Here is a 23,920-nt window from a genome sequence, read left to right as displayed (position 1 = left end):
AAATGATAAAATGTGACGGTTGTGTAGTTAGATGTCGAGGGAAATCTGTAATTTTTTGTAAAAAAAAGTAAGAGCGGGTTATCTCCACGTGGGGGGGGGAGATACATGCTTACTCAGCAAACAAAAAATTTGGGCCCCGCGCCAGTCCCGATTCAGTATACTTCGGATCAAGTAGGGGAGAATTTCATTGCTTCAGTGATTGTCCTTACGAAAAATATTGGGAATTTGTACTAAGGATATCATCATTGAGAAATTGTGTTATTCACGTCTCGGCGCAAATACATGAGCCAAATCAGGCGTTCCAATCACTAAAATAATGTGTTCTGTTACAATCTGTGTTGCAGGATTGGGATGACCTGAGCGAAAGCTGGTCAAAGAGAGATCATAGCCGCAGCACAAAGCGTGACTGCGAGAAGGAGGCTACCCTGTACTGCACTTTGGTCCACCAAACTGGCAGCGGCTCCTTTGGAAGTGGAGGTCGCAGCGGTAGGATGATTGGTAAGGGTCCCTGTTCGATCAATTTCTTACAGTTCCCCGTGGCAATATTGGCCGCCTTTATCGTGGCAGCACCATTGAAATCGCAAGCGGGGGCCTTATGGGCATGGAAATAGCGATCGAAGACAAAGGACAGTTGATCGCGACTGGAGCAGACACTGTATGCACCATACTCTCCGGAAGTCGCGTTGTCAGAGATTCCATCGCAGGCGCCCTTCGAATTCCCACAGACCTGCTCAAATAGCTTCCCGAGTTCATGTGGGCCCACGTTGCTCTTAACGACACATTCCAGAGCGTCCAACATGCAGGAACATAGTTCCTTGTTTGGTGCAGGAGGGAGATGGCTGGAAATTACCCGCCAGATATTGTCGACAGTGGGACACGCATGAGGGGAGTTGGTGGGGGAGTAGCTGCCGCTGTTAATACCAGTCGGGCTGGCACTTTCAATTGCCCCAGAATAATAGCTGTAGTCTGCCTGGGCGCTGATAGAGAGGTGGTCTCCAGCGGACACGATTCCGTAATCGTTAGGAGTCTCGAAGTACATGTAGAGTATACCACCGCTCCAGACATTGTTCATATTGGAACCGAAAAGCACAGGCACGTCTTTGAACTTGCGAGGCTTGACAGTGTTGCATCCATATTCGGAGAACAAGACTGGAATTGAGTAGTTTCTTCTGTATTCTTCTGTTCGGGCCTCGTAATCAGATGTCTTGAAACTGCTGTCTCCACAGAACTCGTAGATGTTGTAACCGAAGAAATCCAGAGAGCTCGGTCGATCTCCGCAGTTGAGATAGTCAGAAAGCGATAGGCGGTAATCCTCGTGGTCGGTGGTCGCATATCCAACTGCCAGTGATGTCCTATCCCCTAGCCTTAATGTATGCATTCATGTCTCTCGCCGCAGCTTTGACAAAGGCCGCACCCGCAGACTGATTGGCATGGTTGACGACCTCGTTCCCAGCAAAAAAGCCGATCACATTGTCATATTGGTGTAACGCGTCAATATCCCAGGTATACCGATCGTATTGCTCCACTGTCCATGAAGGGGAGTCGGCAGTTATGGAAACATCGGGAGATGCCAGGTCGGTGATGACATAGATTCCGCATCAGCTAACATCTTCATACATCCGTTGTGGTCCAGCATCGGATCGATGGCGTTGCGGATGACATTGGTCCGCAACTGGACGAGATAGGGAATATCATGGGCACAGTAAGAGGGGCTGATCAGAGGGTCCAGGTACTTGGTGGAATCGGAAGAGCCGATTGTGTTCGTTCCTCGAGCATCATAATCCTCTGGTCCGTAGGTCAGCTCTAAGCTGACAACAGGTAGTCAGGTCAGTCAACATACCCTGGTAGGCTATTCCTCGGATGTAACTGATGACTGAGTTAGTATCAGCGAGACTTGACGGGAAATATGATGACTGCCGTTGTTAGAATAGAAGAACTTCGAGCCCTGTTTGATGGTCAGCGAGCTCATGCGTCCAGTGTTATGAGCACCCATTTTGATCTCAATCTGCGGAACACTCGGCTGGCTGGAAGTTGCTTCCACCAGTCGCAGAAGACTGCTGCAAGGATGAAGCAGATAATCACTTGGAATAAGAGTTTGGTAGCCATCTTGTGTTGGTAAGAAGCAAGAAGGCAGATACCAAGAGACCAGTAAGATGATGAAATAGTCCGGAATGTGTAACTCCAAGAAATCACGAAGTGACGAGGGGGAAAACTAAACTAAACTAAACTAAACTAAACTAAACTAAAGTAAGAGATGTGATATTTGGGTAAAGTCGACGATGGTGAGGAAACAGCAGCAAACCCTCAAGAGGCAAGTGCAACTGGGATGGGAGCCAATACGTCTGCAACCACCAACACGATTTCTATAATTTTTACACAGAGATATTCCAGACAAAGGTTCATGTTTGTAGACACTTTGGCATTGCCTGTTGTACGTTGATTTGACAATAGAGGTCATCAATGTGCATACAGTGGCATCAAGTATTGGACGGTCTATACACGGAAGCCTCGGAGTGAGTATGCCATCTTATACAATGCTTTCGCCTCTTTTTTGCCCATTTCCCAGTGCCCCTGATTGATCATATATATTATATAACGGTGAGGGTGTGAAAAGTCTTATGACCCCTTTTATAAGTAGACTGCCTCGCCATCATAACCTTGGTAGACCTGGGTACCACCGCATTGTAAACATTCTAGTTATTGCTTGTACATTGTGTATGCCCCAGCAGTAAACATAACCAAGGTCTACGCGTAAATTCTATTGACGGTGTTAGTGGTAAAGGTATCCACAGCCCATGAGGCATTAATATGTCAAGATATCTAAGAGGCTCCATTCTGTATGAGAGAGAGATCTAGATACCTCACTACTCAATTTTAAGCGACGGAGGGCCGATGGAAGAGGCATATCAAAGACAAGCATAAGCCAACAGAAACTCCGCCTGTGGCACAGAAAAAGGCATAGAACTTAAAGACCTCGGCTTTGACGTCGGCACCTGACTCCTATCACTGAAATGCACAACATGATTTAGAAACTTTCCTCACTCTTATTTGTCGATATTTTCCAGCACTATCAAGGCATGGTTGCAAGGGATGCCGAGTTTACTTTACGACAACAGTCTCTTCTTCCCGTATGCTGAAACGACGTCTATTACACTATACTCCAGATATCATGCTCTACTTCAGAGAACTAGGCGATAAAGATCCCGGTCAGGTCCATCTCTAGGTGCTTTTAAAACGCACCAGTAACAGGAGCGCCATCAAGCTTGAAGTAACCCGGCTGGAGAGTTTGGTAAACCTTCTTGGGGTCATACTTCTTCGCAATATTATTCAACAAGGCCTTGTTCAAATCTCCATAGCTGGAGATGGGATCTTGGAACATGCTGGCATAGTTCATGTAGATATACTCATTGTATACGCCTGCAGCTTTAGCCTTTGCAACCGCCTGCTCCCAGAAGCTGTTAACAAAGCTATAGCTGGCCTCATCATCATCTTTATTGGTCCACAGCAGGCCGCGTGCATAAGATGAACAGGGCCGTTCGAACCATCCAGCCCGAGAGCGTTGCCGCCATGGTTTTTCATGTTGTTGAGCATTGGCTCGGTAATACCCTGATAGACGAGGACGGGTTGGGCGCCGGCAACATTGGCTACCTGGGGAATTATCGAGTAGAAAAGTGTGACAACCCAGTTGGAGAATTCCTCATCAAACTGGAAAGCGAGTGGCCAGTATGCCTCACGAAGGCCGAACGGGTTCTCAAGCTCGAGATACTTGACGTACTCGACTAGAGTCTTAGTACTCGTTACGTCGGAAACTGCAGGAATGCTTTTGTATTGCTTGAAGATCTCCGGGTCGGTGACATTCTTTGTGTAGGTCAGCTCAGCCGAGGCAAGGTCCATTCCGCCGATCTGAAGGAAGGCAACATATTGCTGAGCATGGCCATCCACGGAGGCGTTGTTGACGACATTGATGAAAGCGTTGGTAACTTCGCTGAAGCCAGACTCCGAGCCAGTCACGGAGCTTCGGAGGAAGCTTCTCGCACCGCCACGCATAACCGGCGCAGGGATGGTGTAAAGGTTATATTTAGTGACAAGACCAAAGTTGTTGCCGCCACCCCGCAGAGCCCAATACAAGTCCGACAAAGAGGAGTCACTTGCGGTAACAATCAAACCATTAGCAGTGACGACCTACAGCCCGTTAGTAACTGGTTGGTTGGGAAGTGAAGATGATCTTACCTCGAAGCTTTTAACGTTCTCACAAGCCCATCCATACAAGTTAGAGTGATAAGAGATGCCGCCACCCAAAACGAATCCACCAACACCGATGCTAGCAGCACGACCTCCGATGGTAGCGAGCCCGTAGGGCTCCAGTGCGGAATAAACCGACAGCCAGTTGTTTCCAGGTCCGATGGACGCGACAGATTTGTCACGGTTCAAAGTGACTTTGTTCATGTCTCTGAACCAGATGCTAATTCCACCAGGTCTGCTGGAGGCACCCGTAAAGGCAGCATGACCGCCGCTCCTAGCAGCAAACTCACAACCAGTAAGACGGGAGAGCAAGACTGCAGCACTGACTTCAGTGTTTACCACAGGCCGGAAAACACAATGTGGCTGGACCTCTTCTTGCTGCACAGACCAGAACGAGCCAGTGAAGTTATTGTACCCAGTAGTATTTTGAGTTGACACCTTAGATCCAAAAAGGAAGCTCAGACTTGCACACTAAATTGGCACAATTAGTATTGGTTAAGGCCAAGTGAGCCTGAGATCATAGCTCCGACTGATCCAAGTTTCTCACTAACCGCAATAGAGCACGATTTTTCGCGTGACCGGGATTGGATGCTAGACAGCGATTGCAATGCCGGAATTTTCAAAATGTCCACACCTAGATCTTTCAATGCGCTGGTGATGTTGAAATTATCTGGTTCAATTGTACTGACGTGCCCAAGGGCAACTCCTCCAATCGCGGATAATCCGCCAAGTAAGGTCCAAGCATGAATGATAAAAAGTCTTGACGGTCAGGAACAAACACAACAAAATAGGCAAAGCCGCAGAGAAAAAGGGTTGGAAGAACAAGCGAGGTAGAGAAAGTATGGCCTCTTTTAAACCTCCAGTCAGCCGGTCGAATTGGATCTAAGTTGGATCCGATGGGCTCTTGGAATATAGTAAGGGAGCCATTACCCCTGCGTCGAATACACTTTTGTAAACACAAGAGACAACTCCGCTTCGATTTGTCAGCGAAACGGCATAGCCCGGTTCAATGAGATATTGTGCTAAGCGACTGGGCTTAGAACGCCACGCATGAAAGCGGTCGTTGGGCATATACTTGCCTAATATGCGCTAATCCGAAGAGGACTAGATCCCGATCGATATCGAAATCTAGTCCTAAATAGGCCTTGCCCTACACGATTGCAATGGGGCCATACAACGAGAGCAATTTTGGGTCCCTCGTTTGTAGAAAACTTCGGAATTCGAGTCGCCCACCGTGGTTAGACCAAGCGTTGTTTCGCTTGCCTGAGTGGCCCGGCCAGTGGTGGGGGACCTGCCATGGACCCCGCGCTCGGTATAGATTTGCCCTGAGACTGAGTTTTACCATCCCTGTATGGTGCATGAAGCTGATTCTAGGGAAGTCGAGGCCAGTGGCCACCCACTAGATGACTGCAGCAATGTGTGGTAGAACTGGTAGAAGAAGCTTATATGGATGTTGGGCGTTCCGCACTACCCTGCAGACTTTCTTCAAGTTTCACGCGCAGTCAGTGATGTGGGCATCCTCGGAGGGCAATTTTGGGCCCCAAACAATCAAAGGAACCGGGATCGCTTTGATCGTGCTGACCTCACTTGTTGTGGGTACTCGATCTGCCGGCGCATTCGAAGACCCAAAGACCTCAAAGCGGAGGACTACCTTCTGATCGTGGCCTATGTCTTCTTTTGGAATTGAGCATCCTTTACATCTACATCGCCCCTGCCATATTCCGAATAGCAGCACTCCCGGCTGGAAAAATCCCGATTTATGTGACCGTTTTGCAAGACTTAGTTCATTTGCAGATTGTTTTCTTCGTCACAACCTCGTCGCTATGGCTCTGTTTGTGGATGAGCAAATTCTCGCTTTTGTCGATGTATAAGCGATTACTAGTTGGCAAACCATACCTCATCGCCTGATGGGTGATTTTGGTATTCTGTATTCTGGTACAAATGTCCCGATCGACTGTTATGTGTCCCCACACACCGGCCCAAACTTCGCCAGTATCTCATCGGCTGCATTCTATCATCATGGTTTTCGTGCTCAAGCTTTCATTCGTGGTTTACAGCGGGAGAATGCTCCACCCCACGAGATCATCGCGCCGCCGTCATCAGCTTATACTTCGCTGTGGATATCATTCCTGATCTAGCCAATACGTGTCATATTCAACAAGAACGATTTTTAAATGAAATAGCTGACCCATGACAGTTATGGCTTTATCTCTACGTCTGATCTAGAATCTCAACATGAAACCAAGACAAAAAATGAGCATCAGCGGCCTGTTCTGCCTTTGGTGGATTTGTATAAACATACCTACTATCCGAGTCCTTCAACTAGGAGAATCAGTCTATGGCGTCCCGGCTCCATCATGGCTAGCCATGTGGGCATCTATCGAGGCCGCAATAGGTAAGACATCATGTTGGCCTTTCGTCCAGTCGCCTTTCGGGGCCTTGCTAACCGCAGCTTTGATAGCTGTCTTGATCGATTGCTGTCCCGTTCTCTATCGAGTCATCAGAAACGGTATCTCGCCCTCCAAACAATTCCATTCATGTGACTCGTACAACATAAGTAGCCACCCCCGGGGGCCCGGGGTGGGGGTGGAGGTATACCATAACACCGATCAGGTGGGCTGAGAGAGACGGACATTGCCTTGAGCAGATTTACGGGAAAAGTGGAGGCATATCAGTCCGCAAATGCCTATCGGTCATCCAGCCCAGCAAGCAGTCAAGAGACACTCGCCCATCCAACAGACAGGCGCACTATAATGGTCCACTATGGGGTTGCGGCGACGGTAGAAGATCGTTCAAGCGTATATGACCGGACGGCGCGCTTTGTATGATAAAATACTTTTATTCCCTATGGACAAGAATAAATCCCGCCCAGTCCAGATACCACTGAGGCTCAACAGGCTAATACAACTTTGATTTGATTGATTGATTGATATAGTCAGGCCTACCCGATACATGATGAACTGAGTGAAGCTAAATTGATCGTCCCTCGATAGCCATATTGCTAGTTTCCCATTCCAGCAGGGTATCAGAATTGGACAAGACTTGGGGATGAGTCGGACCTAAAACTTGTTGCTGTTTGGTCACGCAGGTTTTGAGCAAATCGATTGCTTCGGCATTTCGACCTGTAGATTCCCAGGTGAAGGCAAGGTTTGCCATGCACATCAGCGTGTCAGGATGGTCCGTGCCGAGCTTCGTCTTGCTCGTCTCCATAACCTGCACCTCAAGCTGCTCGGCCTCCTCCCATCGGCCCTGGTTCCAGAGCGTCGACGCTAGGTTGGCTATGCTCGTCAGCGTATCAGGGTGGTCCGCGCCGAGCTTTGTCTTGCTCATCTCCATAACCTGCACCTCAAGCTGCTCGGCCTCCTCCCATCGGCCCTGCTTCCCAAACGTCGACGCTAGGTTGGCTATGCTCGTCAGCGTGTCAGGGTGGTCCTCGCCGAGCTTCGTCTTGATCTTTTCCATAACCTGCACCTGGAGAAGCTCGGCCTCCTCCAGTCGGCCTTGCTTCCCATACGTCGACGCTAGGTTGGCTACGCTTGTCAGCGTAGAGGGGTGGTCCTCGCCGAGCTTCGTCTTGCTCGTCTCCATGACCTGCAACTCAAGCTGCTCGGCCTCCTCCCATCGGCCCTGATTCCAATACGTCGACGCTAGGTTAGCTATACTCGCTAGCGTGTCAGGATGGCCATCGCCTAGCTTCGTCTTATGAGTCTCCATGACCTGCACCTGGAGCTGCTCGGCCTCCTCCCATCGGCCCTGGCTTCGATAGGTCACTGCTAGATTGGCCATGCTCTTTAACGTGTCAGCATGGCCCGAGCCGCCGAGCTTAGCCTTGCGAGTCTTCATAACTTCTAACTCGAGTTTCTCAGCCTCCTCCCATTGGCCCTCAAGCGAATATGCCTCTGCTAACATTGCAGTACTTGCAAGGGCTTCTTCATCCTCAGTCCCAAGTAATTTCACCATGTGTTTTCTCGATTCCGATGCCATTTCCCGTAAATCCGGGATATTGCCACATTCTTGCGCATACCATGCCCCCCTATAAAGTAACGCAGCCCACTTTCGTAGCGTGTCTTGCGATTTCGGTCGATGTGACACCGCTGATCTGACATGTGGAAAGAGTGCCCGGCAACACGCCCAATTTTCATATTCTCCAGTTGGGAAGTCCCGATGTAGATTATTGATAAACCTTCCCTTCCAGTGTTCAAGTTGCCCATGAGTTTTCAACCACACTCGCACGGTCAATTGCACTAGTCGATGCATTGTGAGCACTGCGTTATTACCTCCGACCGAGATCAAAGAATAGTTGCATAGTGTTGTGATATCATCTTCAAAACACTGATCTGTGTCAGATTCACACGAACTGTCACTATCCTCCTCATTCGAACTATCCTTATCCCGTCCCGGACACGAGGTCTCATTTCTTTCCTGACATTGCTGGACTTGAAGAACACTTTCTTGAATTCCCTGCCGGTCGAAAAAGCTCATAAGAGAGAGTAGGCCAGCTGCGGAAGGTCTCACATTCTGAATATGGTCAAAGGAGATTTGCCATGTGAGCAGAATGGAATTCTTGGCCTCCCAGTCTCGGTATAGAAGACCTGCCTCGTGATTGAGTAGCCGTACTGCTTCTCGATCACTTTTTTGGAGCTTTTCGAGGTATTGTAATACTGAGCAGCGGGGTGATCGATATGTGATATAGCCAGCAGCGTGTACGATCGCGAGTGGCATGAATTCAAGTGCCTCTGCTAGCTGCACCATATTCTCGCGCTCTGCCGGTGTACTTAGCTTCTTCTGTAGCAGATCCAGCGCTTCAGCCTCGTTCATTGGTTGCACTTCGATAGAGTTTTTGTGACCAGCTATATCCAGTGCCACTCCTCTATTTCGACTCGTAACAATGATAGAGCCGTAAGGGCTTTGGAAGAGATATCTCAGCGGTGGTTGCGTCAAGGTTTTATTCTGGATATTTACCTGGCTTCCCGTACCGGTCGCCAAAGTTCTATGAAGGAGTTCATCGTCGTCTACATTATCCAGAATGAGAATCCATTTGCCGATTCTGTCATCTTGTAACCAGTCCCCGACGAGTTGGAATATATTGGCGTTATGGTCCTGCCGCCCGGGAATCTTAGCTCGATCTGCAAGGTCGCGGAGACTTTTCTCACAGCGGGCCGCGTTACTCGCGTGGATCCAGAAAATCGACGTCTCTAGCGATTGCTGTCGAACGCGATGAGAATACTCAAGGGCAAGTTGTGTTTTTCTATTGCATAGTCAGTATTGATGAAACGCTCCTACTGTGGGTTGATCTGACCCGACCCCCCCAAGACCGACAAGCGCTATCCTAGACCCCGGTATCGAGACTTTCTCGTCGATTTGTTCAAGTAGCGCCTCACGGCTGACAAAGTCTGGATCTGGCGGGAACGGAACAGTCCATAGAGGCTTTGGGCAGTGTTCCGATATCTCTAGCAAGGTGTGAGAGTTAGTAAAGCTCGGATCTCTCTTTCTATCACCTACCTGCGTGTTGATGATGATGGATCCCTCCATGGAAAGTATGGCTGGTGCTGTGATCTGCGTACACTGCGGATGCTCTTCCATGAGATTCGGCGCTAATATGAGACATTTGAATGATCTTCATGGGCTTCTCTGTAGCCGTCTGTTCGAACGTAACCATCGTGTCCGCGTTAATTGGTGTTGTCGATATGGAAGGAAAGGGAAAGTTGAGTTTTTTCTTCAGTATCTGGTGGTCAAGGTCAAGAGCGAATATGGTAAATAAAGGTTTGCCGGCCACCATATGGCTACTGCTTTCCCCGGGTCACATTTCTTAGCGTTTCGCCCGCTCTGTGAAAATGCTGCACGTCGTCGTTCACTGTCACACCAGCTGCACTGGGTCCAACGTGTTGCATTGCAATTGGAGATGAGCAATTTGGGGGCTGAATTAACGCTAGAAGTGTTTCAGGATGGGGTTGTAACTAGCTCGATCGGGTAAGCCCACTCCTCCAACGGCCAAGAATCAGCAAATCAATTCGCTAACAGCACCCAAGTCCTTAGCTCAAGGCAGCTACAGGCAACAATCAAGTTGTGTCGGTTTTAGATGCTGGCGGTCCGCCCCGAAAAATAAATATCCGGCCAATCGCCTTTCACGCGTGACTCTTAACTCTTATCACGAAAAGTACGAGAGAAAGGAAACGAAAATCACATATGAAAAACCAAGAAAGCGCGTGACCCCTAAGCTTTTACTCAAAGCCAAGATCTCGCGACCTTACGGTACTGCACAAATGGAGACAGCTTTCGGTGTTGTGGGTATTACTAGCATGGCGATACACAGTATCAACAGTCTGATCCAGGATATCAATGCTGTCAAAGATGCACCGAATGTGATAGCTGATCTCAAAGATGAGCTGATAGCCATGGAGGCGGTTCTTGTGGCTTTGGATAATGCGCGCAAGAACTCCCAGCTTGAAAACCTCACAGCCGATGTGCAGGTGGCTTTGCAGTTGGCCAATACCAACTGCCAAAAGTCCTGCGAAAAGTTTCGACTGAAGCTGAGGCAGTGGACTAAGCACTCTGAAGACGGTCTCCACTGGCGAGATCGCTTTCGCGTCGGCTTATTCGCTGAAAGGTCCGTCAAGGCTTTGAGTGCACAGCTTAACTGCAGCAAGTCAACTATGAACGCAGCGGTTAGCACAGCAGCATTGTAGGTATTCTGTTTGCGTGTGCAAACTATTATCAAGCATAAGAAAACTAACAACCTGGAAAGGATATCGTCCTCAGCCCTGTCCTCTGACACGAAAGGAAGAGATCTTCGCACTAAGGAAATTGAAATTTCGAAACAGATAGTCGAGATCGATGAACAAAACGCTTTAGTGCAGTTAGCCCCACAGAATTTCGCGGAAGCGCCGCTCTCAGAGAATGAGGATCGCTCCGAAGTGATGGAGCAACTCCGAGATCAACGTGTTACTCTTGATGAGTCTCGGAAACTCTTGGAAGACCTGCTCGCGCAGGCTCACCAGGTACGCACGGGGGAAAAGATCACTAAGGTTGAAATAAGCGATGGTGGAAAGCTCATTGTCGGACGTATAAACTACGAGGATGAAGGAGATTCTTGTCTGGATATTCACGATATTAAGGCCACAAATCATGGCAAGGGAGTGGTGGGAATGATCAAAGGACTTGATGTCAATGCGTTTCTCAATGATTAAATGAGGCATATGGTGGAAATAAATATCGGCCTAGCTTAAAGAGAGCGCATCTTCAATTTAGTTTGAAAGAGGACGGAGGGGCTTTAGTAAATGGAAGGAATGGCGGTTTAAAAACGGCCATTATAAAAGACCCAGGAAGCACCCGTACCCTTCTGTAGACAAAACAAATCACCTAGCCTTGTTGCTTAGGAGTTCATTGCTCCTTCCAATCAATCAATCAATCAAAGTTCTATCAACCTGTTGGAGCCTAATATTGTCGTAATTGCTATGCAGGCTCTTCTTCCGAATGAAGCAAGAACTCATATTAAGTACGCCCGATGCTCTCGTAGTACCAAAACAGAGCCTGATTTACAAGAGAGCGTAGGAATTAGCCCAATAAGGTACGTCCAAAAGCCCAAAGCCCAAAGCTCATAAACAAGCGTTAGAAATAATCCCTTAGAACAAGCCGCTTTGTTCTACAGTGGCATTGTCTTAGTGTCCAGTCAAGTTGAGCTTCAAATATAGACTATTTTCCTTTATTCCACTATTGTTAGGCTTCGGTGACAATGAAAATAGCAGAAGCGCTCTCGAGTATTTAAGTCGAGAAGCATCCTCCCAATTCGATATTCATTCTCAAGCATCAAGCATTCTAAGACGCCACCGCACACAATACAGAACTTACTATTACAATAGCCTATCATGACCAGAAAAGGATACAAGAGGGGGAGAGAGAGAGATTTGTTAATCGATTGCAGGATGGTGTCAGACGAAGGGGAGAAGCCAGGCTCCTTGACGAACTCAGCATCACCGGTAATAATCTCGCCCTGAATGCGATTCTAAACGTACTCAGATACATCTTCTCCCTAGTGGTGCCGCTCGAGCCCTCGGATCGAGCGACGATGCTTAGGTCCAAGGGTATACGCGATGATATAAGAGCCCACATCCGGCGTCGACTTTACTTGTTTCCAGCAATAATTGCGAATTATGTAGCACCCACACCAGAAGCAGGTGTTGAGGATGTTCTTTATCAATTGCTCGCAGGTAGACTTGAGGAGTTCATTGATCTACACACGCGAGGTCTACTTTTGCAGGCACTACCAACCCAGCCTCCAACCCAGGCACCGGCTCAGCCTCAATATCAGCCGTTACGTCAGTTCCAGGTACAGCGCCCAGTCGGCACTGAACTGATGGGCCGGCTCCAACCCGAGCATGCGCTTCGAAACAACCCATTTGGTGAATACCAGGCACAGGTTCCAGCCCAGCCGCAAGCCCAGGACCAGCCTCAACTCCAGAACAAGCCATATGGATACACTACTTTCCTAGCACATCTTTCACGCCAGTCTGAGGCCCAGACCCAGCCTCAACCCCAGCTGCAGCCTCTGCCCCATCCGCAGTATCAACCCACACGGCAGTCACCCAAGCGACAAAGGAGCCCAAGTCCAGCGACCGGTTCAAAGCGACCTAGAACAGATAAAACAGATGACGCTCCTTTACCCGTTAAGACTAAAGCTCCGGCCAGCGCAGTTGACCCAGACATAGATCCCGCCTTGGAAGACTATGTAAGCCCGCTTGCTACTAACGAGCAACAGACACAACAACAGCCGCAAAAACAGACCGAAGAAGAAGAGGACTTCGAAACATCGCCCCAAGAGCAGGCATACTTAAGGCAGTTGCTTGAATCTCAGAAAGTCCAGCAGGTGGCGGAAGAGCAACCCGAAACCCCTACTACTGCGCAATCGACGCAAGACCTAACCCCACAAGAAGAGAAATTGGGAATGTCAAACCAAAATATGATGCTTTTACAGCAGTCCAACGCCATTGATGACCAACAAATGGAAGTAGGGCCAGTTACCACTTGGACTAATGTGCAACAGACACAAGGGCAGGTCGGGCAGCAAGCTGAGCCGAGATTGTCATCTCAAGAAGTGACATCTTTAGAGCAATTCAACACCTCTACTAATTATCAGCAGAGCGAAGAACAGATAGACGAGCCAGCGGATACGCAGATGGAGGATCCAATAGACGAGACGATGGATGAGCCTATGGACCAACACATAGAAGAATTGACCGAAGAACAGATGCAAGAAGCAGCGTATGAAGAGGTATTCAACGCCCTGATGAATGTGGACGAGATGGAAGAATAGGCCGAACAAAAGCTAAGCTAAGTTGGGAAAGCCAACTGAAAAGGTATAGTTTTTGGGACATGCCTCTAAGCAACAATTCTGTGATTCTCTGCTTTGTTAAACTTTTTCGCATATTTATGGAGTATAGTGGTTTTCGGTGGGTTTTCAGGATAAGATGAAATATTTGTTTTCCGTTTCACGCAATTTAAATCTCGGTCTTTCACAATGTAAAAGTAAAACATTGGTAGAATGTATCGATAAAATTGATTTATTATAGCTGACCTCTTAAGTGACAGATTGGCCGCCATAAATCTGCTGCCTTGACTTGACGTATGCATTCTTGGGATGCTGTATTGGCGGGCATATAGGAACTAAGCCACCTCGTTTTGTCCCGGCTCTCAAGCTGAGGGTACCCTTTTTTGGTCTTTTTGCTATCACGTAGGACAAAAAGTTGAATGACAATGACACCGAAAATTGCTGCGATGACCAATCCAAACGTTGCTGGGAATCCGTAGCCTAGAAATAAGAATGTAAGCTATGAATTCAACCTCAACCAAATCCGCCTGGAAACGGAAACGAATTTGACTTACGAAAAGTCGGCGCCATCGTCTGCGGGAAAATCACAATGGGTAGCCAGGCGGCCACAGCGTACTGAAAACCATTCATGCTACTAACGACAACTGCTCTTTCTTCGTTATTGTCGGCACATACTTCATTGGCCCAGGTGTAGCTGGCGAAGATCAGGAGACGTCAGCAAGCCTTACGGTTTACCTGGTGTAAGGGATTCAACATACAATACGGCTGTCATAAGCTGGACATTCGTCGTCAGGAATGCAAACTCTTTAAGGGGAATGCTCGATGGCCACGCAGCCAGAATTCCATTTGGAATAAGTCCAAGAATCTTTGGGACACACTTTCCATTAGCAATATTTCTATACACCGTAGTGGTATCTTTGTGCTTAAGGGGCTCACAAGCGGTATGATAACCAAAGCAAACCTACTACCCGTGTAGTCTGAGAGGAACCCCCAGAGTACAACGCAGGCCGCTCCAATTAAAGAAGTCCCAGTTGGGATGATGTTTCGATCGACGACCGAGAAACCCTCGGATTTGAGCCAGATGGCAAAGTAGCTGCCGCTACCGCATGACGATCCGTATAGCTATAGCATGTATTAGCCAGGCGGTATCCTCCGCCTTGAAAAACGGAAAATGAAAAGGCCTTACCACATATCCTAGAACGAAAGCGTACCATTTCCACGAGCTAAGAATTCTTTTGAAGGTTTCCATATTTATGTTCGCCGGTGCTGCCTTTCCGGCTTTCCGAACTCGTTCTTCAGCGAGATCGCGTTCGCTCTTCGAGAGATACCAGACACGTGTGGTAAACGGAGTGTCAGGAAGCAGAAAGTATGTCGCAATTCCGACAGGGATGGTCATGCACTGCAGTTTTCCCCGTTAGCATAGACCATAGGATTCAAGCCTATTTTTGAGTTCACTAACCCCACAGACAATGTAAAGCCACCTCCATCCAGCCAGTCCATGAGCCTCATTGAGATTTTTATACACTGCCGCCTGTAGATATCCGCCAAAGGCGGAGCCTAGCGGTGCTGTCATATGAAACAGGGCAACCCTCTTTGCTAGTTCCGTCTTTGTATACCAACTTCCCAAGACATACAATAGCACTGGAAAGAATGAACTTTCGAAAAACCCGACAAGAAACCGAAAGGCATACAGCTCACCAACGTTGTGCATTCCAGCCTGTGCAAAAGTGAAGATAGCCCAGCCAACCTCCATCGCGGAAAGCCAGATACTAGGTCGAATCCGTTGGACAATCAGAGTGCTGGGGATTTGCATGGCGGCATAGGCGACGGTGTATGCGGTGCCAGCGTATGTATACTCATTTCCGTACATTGAGAGAGCTTCTTGTAACCCTGATACATAAGCATTTGAAAGGTTACCCTGGTCTAAATATTTCATGAAGAACCCTAGACAGCCAATACTGAGAATTGCAGCGTCGAGCTTGAGCAGCAGTCGGCGCTCCTCGGGTGATTTCAAGTGAGTATCAGTATCCCAGATGAAGGATCGAAACGAACGGCGTGGTAGCTGGGAGTTTGATTGGCTTTCATGGTCGGGATTGTATTCCACAGCAGAGGTCGTTTGGCCGACTGGTTTTATTCCCGCCATATTGAGTCGCGTCTCGAGATGAAGTGCTCCTTTTGCAAGAATTCACGACTCAAATGGGCTGATAGGGCCATGTTGATATAAAAATACTACCCCTCAGAATGATCCCTGCGTCATCACGACATCTTCGCCTGATAACGTATCATCGTCCGTGTTTGGCTATATCCCCGTTGGTGCAATAATGGCGGCAGATTTAACATGCAGCCCTGGATAAGTTGGAGTATCTACCATTGGTGCCAAGAGAATCGCTTTGATTGTGACCCCAAATGAGGGAGACTTGGATAGGCCATGCTGAAACTAATGGATCCACAGCTTGTACCTCGACAGATAGTTACTGGAGAGAGGGTAAAAATGCACAGCCAATATAATTCCATAGTACCACTGAGCTATACAGCGGTTTGTGTTCAGTATTGGATGACACGAGTTCGATAGCCCTCAGTCAAACGGTTGACAAACTCGGCCTATTCTTCTTTTGTCTGCTCTGTAACACAAAATTCTTCCCAGACTTTCTTAATATCATTTTTATAGATGAAGTCCTTATCCCCATACAAAAAGCTGTCGACCTTGTATTGTAAAATGGCATCGAAATCTTCAGTTTTCGCTTGGAACTTCTGTGTTCTGCTTTTGCTCTCGTCCAGGTGTTGATACCTTCGTAGAGTGGAAAAGTAGTTGTTAGACTAGATCTGCAGTTTTGCAGTTTGCTAAAAGCACGAATCCCAAAAAGAACTCACATTTTATTGTAATAAGGAGAACGGATAGATTCAAAGATCTTAAGGGCGTCCCGTGCAAGATGGGAAGTGAACCGTGTCCGCTCAAGTGCGCGAGCGAGAATCCAACCATCTTCCATAGCAAATGTCGCTCCAGAGCCAAAGGCACCTAGAAATGTGTGAATGGCCCTCCACAATGAGATACTTTTCGAAGTCTTGGACCTACCGGATAGAGGATGACTAGCATCTCCAATAAGAACAACCTTATCCCATCCAGTGATCTTCTCCAAACGAGGACCTGCGAATGTTGCAAATTCCCTCCACTCGCCTTCGGCTACCATGCTGACAGCATCCCTTATCCTTTGATCAAAGGTCTATTGAGTAGTTAGAAAATATGATCCTTGAGTGACTTAAAAGTGGAATAGTTCCTCCAACCTTAACACGGGATGCCACTTTCGCGTTCGTCGCGGGAATGCCCCAATAAACCGTTTCTCCGGGGATCTCAGGCTCACGATATGACCGTACAGTAATTTCAAAAAGTGGATTCTCAGTCTCAGTCTCGTCATCTACATCCGAGAGGTAAACATGACCAGCTTCTCCCCACCACCATGATGTTGTGGGCGTGATATCTGGAATATGAGACAGGTGTGATCTAGGGACAAGGACACGGAATGCAGTGTTTCCTGTGAAGGAAAGCTGATGATCAGGAAACAGATGTCTCCGGACAATCTGGGGTTTTTTGATCAAGTTAGTCAGACATACAAGCGAAACCAAAGAGAAGAAGTTCCACAAACAGAATGTATTCCATCAGCTCCAACTACAATGTCCGCGACAACATCTGTTTGGTCTTGGAACAACAATCGTACACCATGACCTGGTAAATCTTCAAGAGACACAAGCTTCTTGCTGTATTGAATGACCCCGTCAGGCACCTTTGCCAAGAGGGCTGACTGTAGCCGGGTCCTGCGAGCACGAATTGCTCCACGGTGATGTTCCGCAGAATTTTCCGGATTTTGCGTAATGCTAAGAACTTTTCCTGTATAGGCACTCCTAGTGGTTATCAGACATGGGAAAGAGATTCCCCCACGAGCTCCAAAAGTAACACTCACCTTTGATGTGTGTTTGATTTGGAGCCTCCCTTGACCATATCACTTGCTCCTAGTAAATCAAGCACTTTCCACGCATTCGAGCTTAGACTGAGTCCAGCCCCAGCCTCTCTTGGCTCTGGGTTTTTCTCATAAAGAGTAACCCGTAGGAATGGAAGCTGGGAGAGAGCGATGGCGGTACCAAGTCCTCCAGGGCCACCACCAATTATAGCAACAGAAGTCATCTCTTTGCCACCCATGTTTCCGTTATATCCGTACCTTTCTTAACTGAAAATATTTCGAGACTTCCTATATGTGGAAGCGACAAATGGATATTTCTAGGTGGTGGCCGGACAGACCGGCTGAATGAGCACATCGCACGCCATACTACGCTCCGAACGTGCCATGCGCTACTAGTGCCGCGAACTAATTCTCGCAATGATTGGTCATGGAGATGAGTTATCGGGGCATGAACATAAGATACTTGCCGCCATCAACGAATTCTAGAGCCATGCTTAATGCTGACTTTGAGTTATTAGAGTCATATAGGCCAGAGAAGTCGCAAATCGTAGGAGTTTTCAGTAATAGGAGGTCTATAGAGAGGCTCACAGTTACCTAGCGCTACGACGGTAGACCGGGACCCTCGCTGTCTTCTCGATGTACCATGACATAAGCATTAACGCAATTGTATTCCAGCGTTGATATCAGTGATTAGACGTCACATCATGTCCTGCCACCTCTGGGGTACCTACTCATGTTAGTCTGACTATGTTGAGACGTTTCAACTCCTGGAATTATCTACCATTTATCCCCACACCCTAATTGAGTATTTAATGTGCTTTGGATAATATGAGACAAAATTATATTTGTTCTATTTCCAAGTTTGGAACTAGGTCGGATTTCTGCTGCATTTTATCTCAGAAGATAACGTATTTCACAAGCGAGCTGGCCAGCCAAGCGAGCTGGCCACCCCAAACCACCATAGTAAATACGATATATTCTACACTGATATCTCAACAACCACGTTTTTATTTTATTTTATTATTTGCCGATAGCTGTTGATAAGGCTTTTCAACACTATATATTAATTTTGACGAAATCTGAAACCTACATTGTTACGGTATCGAAAATTACGTTGGCTAGCAGCTAGAAATATAAATATCTGATTATATCTCAATTATTAAGTTATAGAAATTCTTTAAACCCCGGTTAGAGACTAAATACCACCTAAAAAGCATTAGTTTTTAAGGAAAAGTCCCTATAACCTACCGTTGTTGTGATACTATGTTGTAATTTATCGCATTTACTATGGTGTTTTGGGGTGGCCAGCTCGCTTGTGAAATACGTTAAAGGTAAATACTTTCATGTACAACATCTATCTGATGATATCTCGCAGAGGGAAATTTCATATAATCACACCTCCGGATATTTATCATCCGATTTCTTCTATAAGGCTTCAAAAGCAGCGTTTACATCCAATAATCTCACCAAATTGTCTTCGCCCGCAGAAGAGTTCACAGTCGACTTTCACAATGCAAATACAGTGGAGTATTGCTGCTCTTATTCACCAAAAGATCATCATTTTAACCAAGATAACACAATCCGGCTTTTCTCTCTCGATCAGGAAAGAACTCTCGTGCGTCAGGGCAGATATAGCAAAGACAAATGTCAGCTCCCGAGTGGACAGGACTCGGCGGCAATGACAGAAGCTTTGCAGGGACGGCTGAGACCATCGAGCAGGACAACTGCTTGAGCGTTTAAAAGACCCCCAGCGTCCCCAAAGTACTGGAGATGGGTCTTGTCATGGCCACGATTATACAAGGCCTTCCATTTTTAGCTAACTGCCATTCATCAAGACCATCCCAATCTATTTCCCTCGATGAAGCTCGAACTGAACAAAGATTACTGGCTAGAGCATGAGGTATGATGGGCGTCCTCGAATACTCTTTCTCTCTCTTTTGCATGAGCCACATACACCGAGGTTGCAAAATATCCCCTTATTCAGTTAACATCCGGCCGGCCAGATTCACTACCCAAGTCACTGAGCATTGATGGCAGAGAGAATTGGTCGCGTCTAGTGAATGATAATCAGATCGGAAATACCCACTTGCATGAAGCTATCTTGCACCGCCATATAGCCTTGTGGCTACCTATACCAATGAGGAGCAGATATCAATGCTATCAATAGCTCAGGAGAAACACCCTCGCATATTGCCTCTAAGTTCTGACACAATTGCGAGATTACTTCTTCACCGAGGCGCAAGTATTCACTCTAAGTGTTTGCCGGAAGGACTGCCCTTCATGTCGCCGTTCCAAGTGGAAGGCATGAGGTGACTGTCACCCTGCTAGATCGTGCAGCGTCTATCAATGAGGTCATTGGGTAAGCCGCTAGTTTAATTGTCGCACTGCAAAGCCTAAACCTCGCACTATGAGGGGAATCGGATTCCTAGTATCGCTTACTAGCTTAGATAAACGCATTGAGAGGTGGTTGTTTCTTATAATTATTTATCTTCATAACAGATCAGGCTTCCATGGATGGGCTCACGTTGTAAAGTTTGTTCAACAACCGGTTTAGCACGGCATATGCCCCTTAAACTTGAGGGGTAAACGGGTCTTAGCAATAGATGTAACGCTACACGGATGGAAGTACATCTAATGGCTGTTCCATCTGGCGATGATATTTCCATTCGAAGCCGACACTCCGCGGGTGCCAAGTACGGCGAGACTTCTTGCGGTGCTCCATTCCATTCATTGGCGGGAATTTTGATGTGACTTTCCGGGTTGGCTGTGGATGCTTGCGATCCTATATAGCCTTGAATCAAAGTCCAATATGCAACCCCCACGTTAAATCGTGGGGTAATTTGTATTTCTCTGCCTTCTAGTTACCTGTGCTCGTGCGTCCTGACCCCGCTCTCAAACTAACTGTGAATATTCGGCAAATGAAGTATTTATCGATTGTTATATAACAATCTCCAATGGCCTCAAGGAAAAGTTCATCCAGGTTTAAACACAATATAACCTTGCCTGAACAGTCTCAGAGGCCCGGACGCCTAGTATACTAATTCTGGATAAGCCTTCAAAATGAAAATGAATATCTTACCTTTCCTTTCGGCCCTGTCTGTGTGTCTTGCCTTGCCTTCTGATGCACCATCGAAGCGATTCAACCAAAATATAGGGATTGATCTCCCCGCGTTGTTCTCGGAAACAACTACAGCGAAGATCTGGCGTACTGCAGTGAATTCTATCAGTCAGGTATGTTTATTATTCTTGTCTAATACAATATGTTGCGTACTTATGCATTGCACAAGCTCCCGGGGAAATTTCCGAATTACGTTCCCAGTACCGGGTCGAATATTGGACAGTACGTCTTCAGCGACATCTCAGCATGGACGAGTGGCTTCTTTCCAGGGTCCATGTACGAGCTCTTAGAACGAAGCGTACGATTCCCTGATCATCTGAAGACCGGAAGCGTTGACCCAGAGGATATCCATGATCAACTTCTCGAACTTTCGCGCCAGTGGGCCAAACCCCTGCAGACACAAGCCTTCCGGACTAACACCCATGATATGGGCTTCCTCATTATGCCAGCTTTCCAAAAAGACTGGGAACTGACGGGAAACCAAGATAGCCTCGACACTATTGTCACGGCGGCCCACAGTCTAGCTACGCGTTTCGACCCACGAGTCAAGGCAGTACGGAGTTGGGACTCACTTGTTAACAAGCGCCAAAATATCACGAATAAGGAGACCAACTTTTTGGTCATTATCGATAGCATGTGTAGTAAGTTATTGAGCCCGTCTGCTTACTCAGGACTGATAATTCAGACATGGACCTGCTCTTTTATGCAGGCCACCACACCGGAAATCAGACGCTGATTGACATTGCCACGACGCACGCACACACGGTCCGGCGCAATATTGTCCGCAAAAATTACTCGACCTTCCATTGTTGTAATATCGATCCACAAAATGATAAGATCAAGTTTCAAGAGACTGTGCAGGGATACAAAGATTGGTCAACCTGGAGTCGGTAGGAGATCGTTCCTTCTCTCGGATAAGCAGGAGGCTGACGTTCTATTAGGGGCCAAGCTTGGGGAATTTTAGGCTATGTCCAGACATATCGGTGGACTAAAGATGCTGTATTTCTGCAGACAGCTAGAGGACTCGCCGACTATTTCGTGAATCGACTCTCCAAGTCGTCCCACACTCACCCATACGTACCTCTCTGGGACTTTGACGCGCCCACGGTCGATGGTGTGCTCCCTCCTCGGGACACTTCCGCCGGCCTTGTGGCTGCAAATGGTCTTCTTCTGCTCCACCAGGCTCTCCAAGGCGAGTCGCCGTACTTGGACCACGCCATACAAATAGTGAGGGAGACCATTGAGCTGTCTTTATCACATGATCCGACGAGCCTGACGCTCAGTCCGATCGGGAAGACAGCTATTCCCGCCGGTAATTGGGACTCCGTCTTGATGAACGCGACAATAAACAACAATGAGTACTCTCTCAGTCGGAGCAACAACACTGGTGTGGTGTACGCCGACTATTACTTTTTGCAGTTCGGGAACAGGTTACTAGAAATGGCACTTGCATGAAACGTTGCAGGGGAGGGAAACGGGTATAAAGTATTCGAATATCACGCTAGTATGAATAGTGAGCAGAATGATGAGCGTTTTTATAAACGTAGCCCAAAGCTAGACAGAGATTTTCATGGCACCGATTGAAGTCACACAAGTGGTAAATTGGAGACGGATATTTTGTTAGGCGTGATGTTCAGTTATGTCAATATAAAACATAGGCTGGCCTATTTGCCCCTTTAGGAAGCCCAGGCCGCTCAATCCGGGCATGAAATCATCTCCAGGGCAAAGCGCTTAACATCCTTTTGTTTTTTGACTTGAATAACATGCTGTCTATCTTGATTTTAAAGCAACAAGCACAATCAAGAGCGCCATTATTAAATGTAATTATTGTATTGAATCATATTTCACTGTAATAATGTCCATTTATACCATGAAGATCTTCCCGATATTTGTGAACGCCGTACGCAGTCACATTCTACCTTACAGCTTTTTTTCTCCTGAACATAGATCTTAATCTTTGATCATGACGGTATGACCTGCTGAAGATCCTGGGCCAGTAATGAGTGAACAGCAGAAGTGGGATGATACGAATCCCACCATAAACACCCATTTCCAATACAGCTAGTATCAGCATCAAATCCATATCCAGTAGGATGATTAAGTATTTCCGTGAAAAATGACCACGAATCATACAATGAAGTTGATGACTATTGATCATTATCAGGTCAGTCTTCTGTTGTCTCCCTAGTGATCCGGGAATTGAATTCAGTAAGGTCATAACTCACATCCGGAAATCTTTTCTCGAACTTCCTTTTCTCAAGGGCCAGTCTGTTATTGAATTTCTCTACCATGACCTGGTGGGCGTTCCGGTGCCACTCGTCCTTTTTCAGGTACGTTGGTGTGCGACTCAGGGGTGGCACGTTAATCAGTAAGAACCGACGGGCTCCACAGTTGTACATAGTCTCAGCAAGTTGCAAATGTCGCTGGAAAAGATAAGTCAAAACCTCATCAGTATCATCTCGCTCGTAGGAAAAGTGTATGCTGTCAATTGGGATTAGCGAGTGGCTGGTGGATAGAAGTCCAAGTTGAGAGGTAAACACACTCATTGATTCCGATCCAAATGGCGAAAAGAGTATCTTCTGAGTTCCATTCTTGTGGATTCTCGTCATCCTTGCAGTATCGCTCACGAAAGTCAGTTTCGACCTGGTAAACAAGGTCATGTGGCACGGCGGACACAATATTGTTGTCAATCGTGGCGCCATATACAGCCAAATCATAGGCTAAGAGCAGACTGGTGTTATAAACAGCCGCTGTATAGCCCACCCAATTGTTCCCATTGGTCGATGTGCCCTGGCCAAGTACTGGATTGCCTAGAGGATCAGACAACGATGGCTGTGGTCCAGATGTATTGAAGCCGGTGCTTGTATAGGAGTCGCCGCTGCATAGCCATTTTCTCAGGTCAGCCAAACTATTACACATGCTACACACAGGATCTGAGCAATTCGTGACGGACAATACAAATAAGTTCTTAATGCCAACATGCGGCTGCGCCAAGACAGCTTGGGCCGCGAGGCCAACCGAGGGTCGCATAGTGAAGCTGAAAACACGAACTCTTTGAGAAAAAGAATCTTCATGGGTGTTGTAGAGCCAGCACGCCGAAATGAGAAAAATAGGGGGTGTTCGTTAGGTTTTTCCAGCCCTGAGTTTATTCGTTAATTTGTGTCACCCCTGGCTTCGTGCATCAAATAGTCATATCATAGAATATGACAAGGGGGAGCACCCCGCCTTTGGAAAAATCCAAGTCTTTGAATCAAAATCCTTTGTGATCGAACCAAGATAGCT

The 23,920-nt window shown here is 47.3% G+C and overlaps 9 protein-coding genes across 9 annotated transcripts; 3 read left to right on the top strand and 6 right to left on the bottom strand.

Moving 5' to 3' along the window:
* Positions 1–382: 382 nt before the first annotated feature.
* N7446_000616 (glycoside hydrolase family 72 protein) lies at positions 383–1,993 on the bottom strand (the record flags this gene model as incomplete). Its single annotated transcript, XM_058509383.1, has 5 exons — positions 383–1,359; positions 1,415–1,525; positions 1,618–1,785; positions 1,841–1,866; positions 1,938–1,993. 5 exons carry the CDS (start codon positions 1,991–1,993, stop codon positions 383–385), a joined length of 1,338 nt encoding a protein of 445 aa, XP_058378362.1.
* A 1,236-nt stretch (positions 1,994–3,229) lies between these two features.
* On the bottom strand, positions 3,230–5,000 carry N7446_000615 (FAD-binding oxidoreductase; the record flags this gene model as incomplete). Its single annotated transcript, XM_058509382.1, has 4 exons — positions 3,230–3,417; positions 3,504–4,182; positions 4,231–4,713; positions 4,794–5,000. Coding segments are annotated over 4 exons (1,557 nt in total), but the record flags the coding sequence as incomplete, so codon positions are not given.
* A 2,511-nt stretch (positions 5,001–7,511) lies between these two features.
* N7446_000614 (uncharacterized protein) lies at positions 7,512–8,028 on the bottom strand (the record flags this gene model as incomplete). The annotated part of the gene is made up of 2 exons (XM_058509381.1): positions 7,512–7,520; positions 7,588–8,028. 2 exons carry the CDS (start codon positions 8,026–8,028, stop codon positions 7,512–7,514), a joined length of 450 nt encoding a protein of 149 aa, XP_058378360.1.
* A 2,477-nt stretch (positions 8,029–10,505) lies between these two features.
* N7446_000613 (uncharacterized protein) lies at positions 10,506–10,928 on the top strand (the record flags this gene model as incomplete). The annotated part of the gene is made up of 1 exon (XM_058509380.1): positions 10,506–10,928. One exon carries the CDS (start codon positions 10,506–10,508, stop codon positions 10,926–10,928), a length of 423 nt encoding a protein of 140 aa, XP_058378359.1.
* A 1,379-nt stretch (positions 10,929–12,307) lies between these two features.
* N7446_000612 (uncharacterized protein) lies at positions 12,308–13,552 on the top strand (the record flags this gene model as incomplete). Its single annotated transcript, XM_058509379.1, has 1 exon — positions 12,308–13,552. One exon carries the CDS (start codon positions 12,308–12,310, stop codon positions 13,550–13,552), a length of 1,245 nt encoding a protein of 414 aa, XP_058378358.1.
* A 528-nt stretch (positions 13,553–14,080) lies between these two features.
* N7446_000611 (uncharacterized protein) lies at positions 14,081–15,710 on the bottom strand (the record flags this gene model as incomplete). Its single annotated transcript, XM_058509378.1, has 5 exons — positions 14,081–14,261; positions 14,326–14,463; positions 14,529–14,689; positions 14,754–14,966; positions 15,027–15,710. 5 exons carry the CDS (start codon positions 15,708–15,710, stop codon positions 14,081–14,083), a joined length of 1,377 nt encoding a protein of 458 aa, XP_058378357.1.
* Positions 15,711–16,168: 458 nt separating this feature from the next.
* N7446_000610 (uncharacterized protein) lies at positions 16,169–17,759 on the bottom strand (the record flags this gene model as incomplete). Its single annotated transcript, XM_058509377.1, has 5 exons — positions 16,169–16,355; positions 16,439–16,788; positions 16,850–17,143; positions 17,209–17,464; positions 17,524–17,759. The coding sequence occupies 5 exons, from the start codon at positions 17,757–17,759 to the stop codon at positions 16,169–16,171; spliced, it is 1,323 nt and encodes a 440-aa protein (XP_058378356.1).
* A 3,021-nt stretch (positions 17,760–20,780) lies between these two features.
* On the top strand, positions 20,781–22,093 carry N7446_000609 (uncharacterized protein; the record flags this gene model as incomplete). The annotated part of the gene is made up of 3 exons (XM_058509376.1): positions 20,781–21,279; positions 21,324–21,528; positions 21,580–22,093. The coding sequence occupies 3 exons, from the start codon at positions 20,781–20,783 to the stop codon at positions 22,091–22,093; spliced, it is 1,218 nt and encodes a 405-aa protein (XP_058378355.1).
* Positions 22,094–22,599: 506 nt separating this feature from the next.
* N7446_000608 (SGNH/GDSL hydrolase family protein) lies at positions 22,600–23,668 on the bottom strand (the record flags this gene model as incomplete). Its single annotated transcript, XM_058509375.1, has 4 exons — positions 22,600–22,785; positions 22,864–23,119; positions 23,181–23,516; positions 23,592–23,668. 4 exons carry the CDS (start codon positions 23,666–23,668, stop codon positions 22,600–22,602), a joined length of 855 nt encoding a protein of 284 aa, XP_058378354.1.
* Positions 23,669–23,920: the final 252 nt, after the last annotated feature.

This window comes from Penicillium canescens (genome assembly GCF_028828765.1).
Source record: "Penicillium canescens strain IBT 15451 chromosome Unknown utg000001l_segment0_segment0, whole genome shotgun sequence".
Classification (NCBI taxonomy): Eukaryota; Fungi; Ascomycota; class Eurotiomycetes; order Eurotiales; family Aspergillaceae; genus Penicillium; species Penicillium canescens.
Note: the sequence above shows the minus strand (reverse complement) of the source record. Positions and strands in the feature narration are given on the sequence as shown.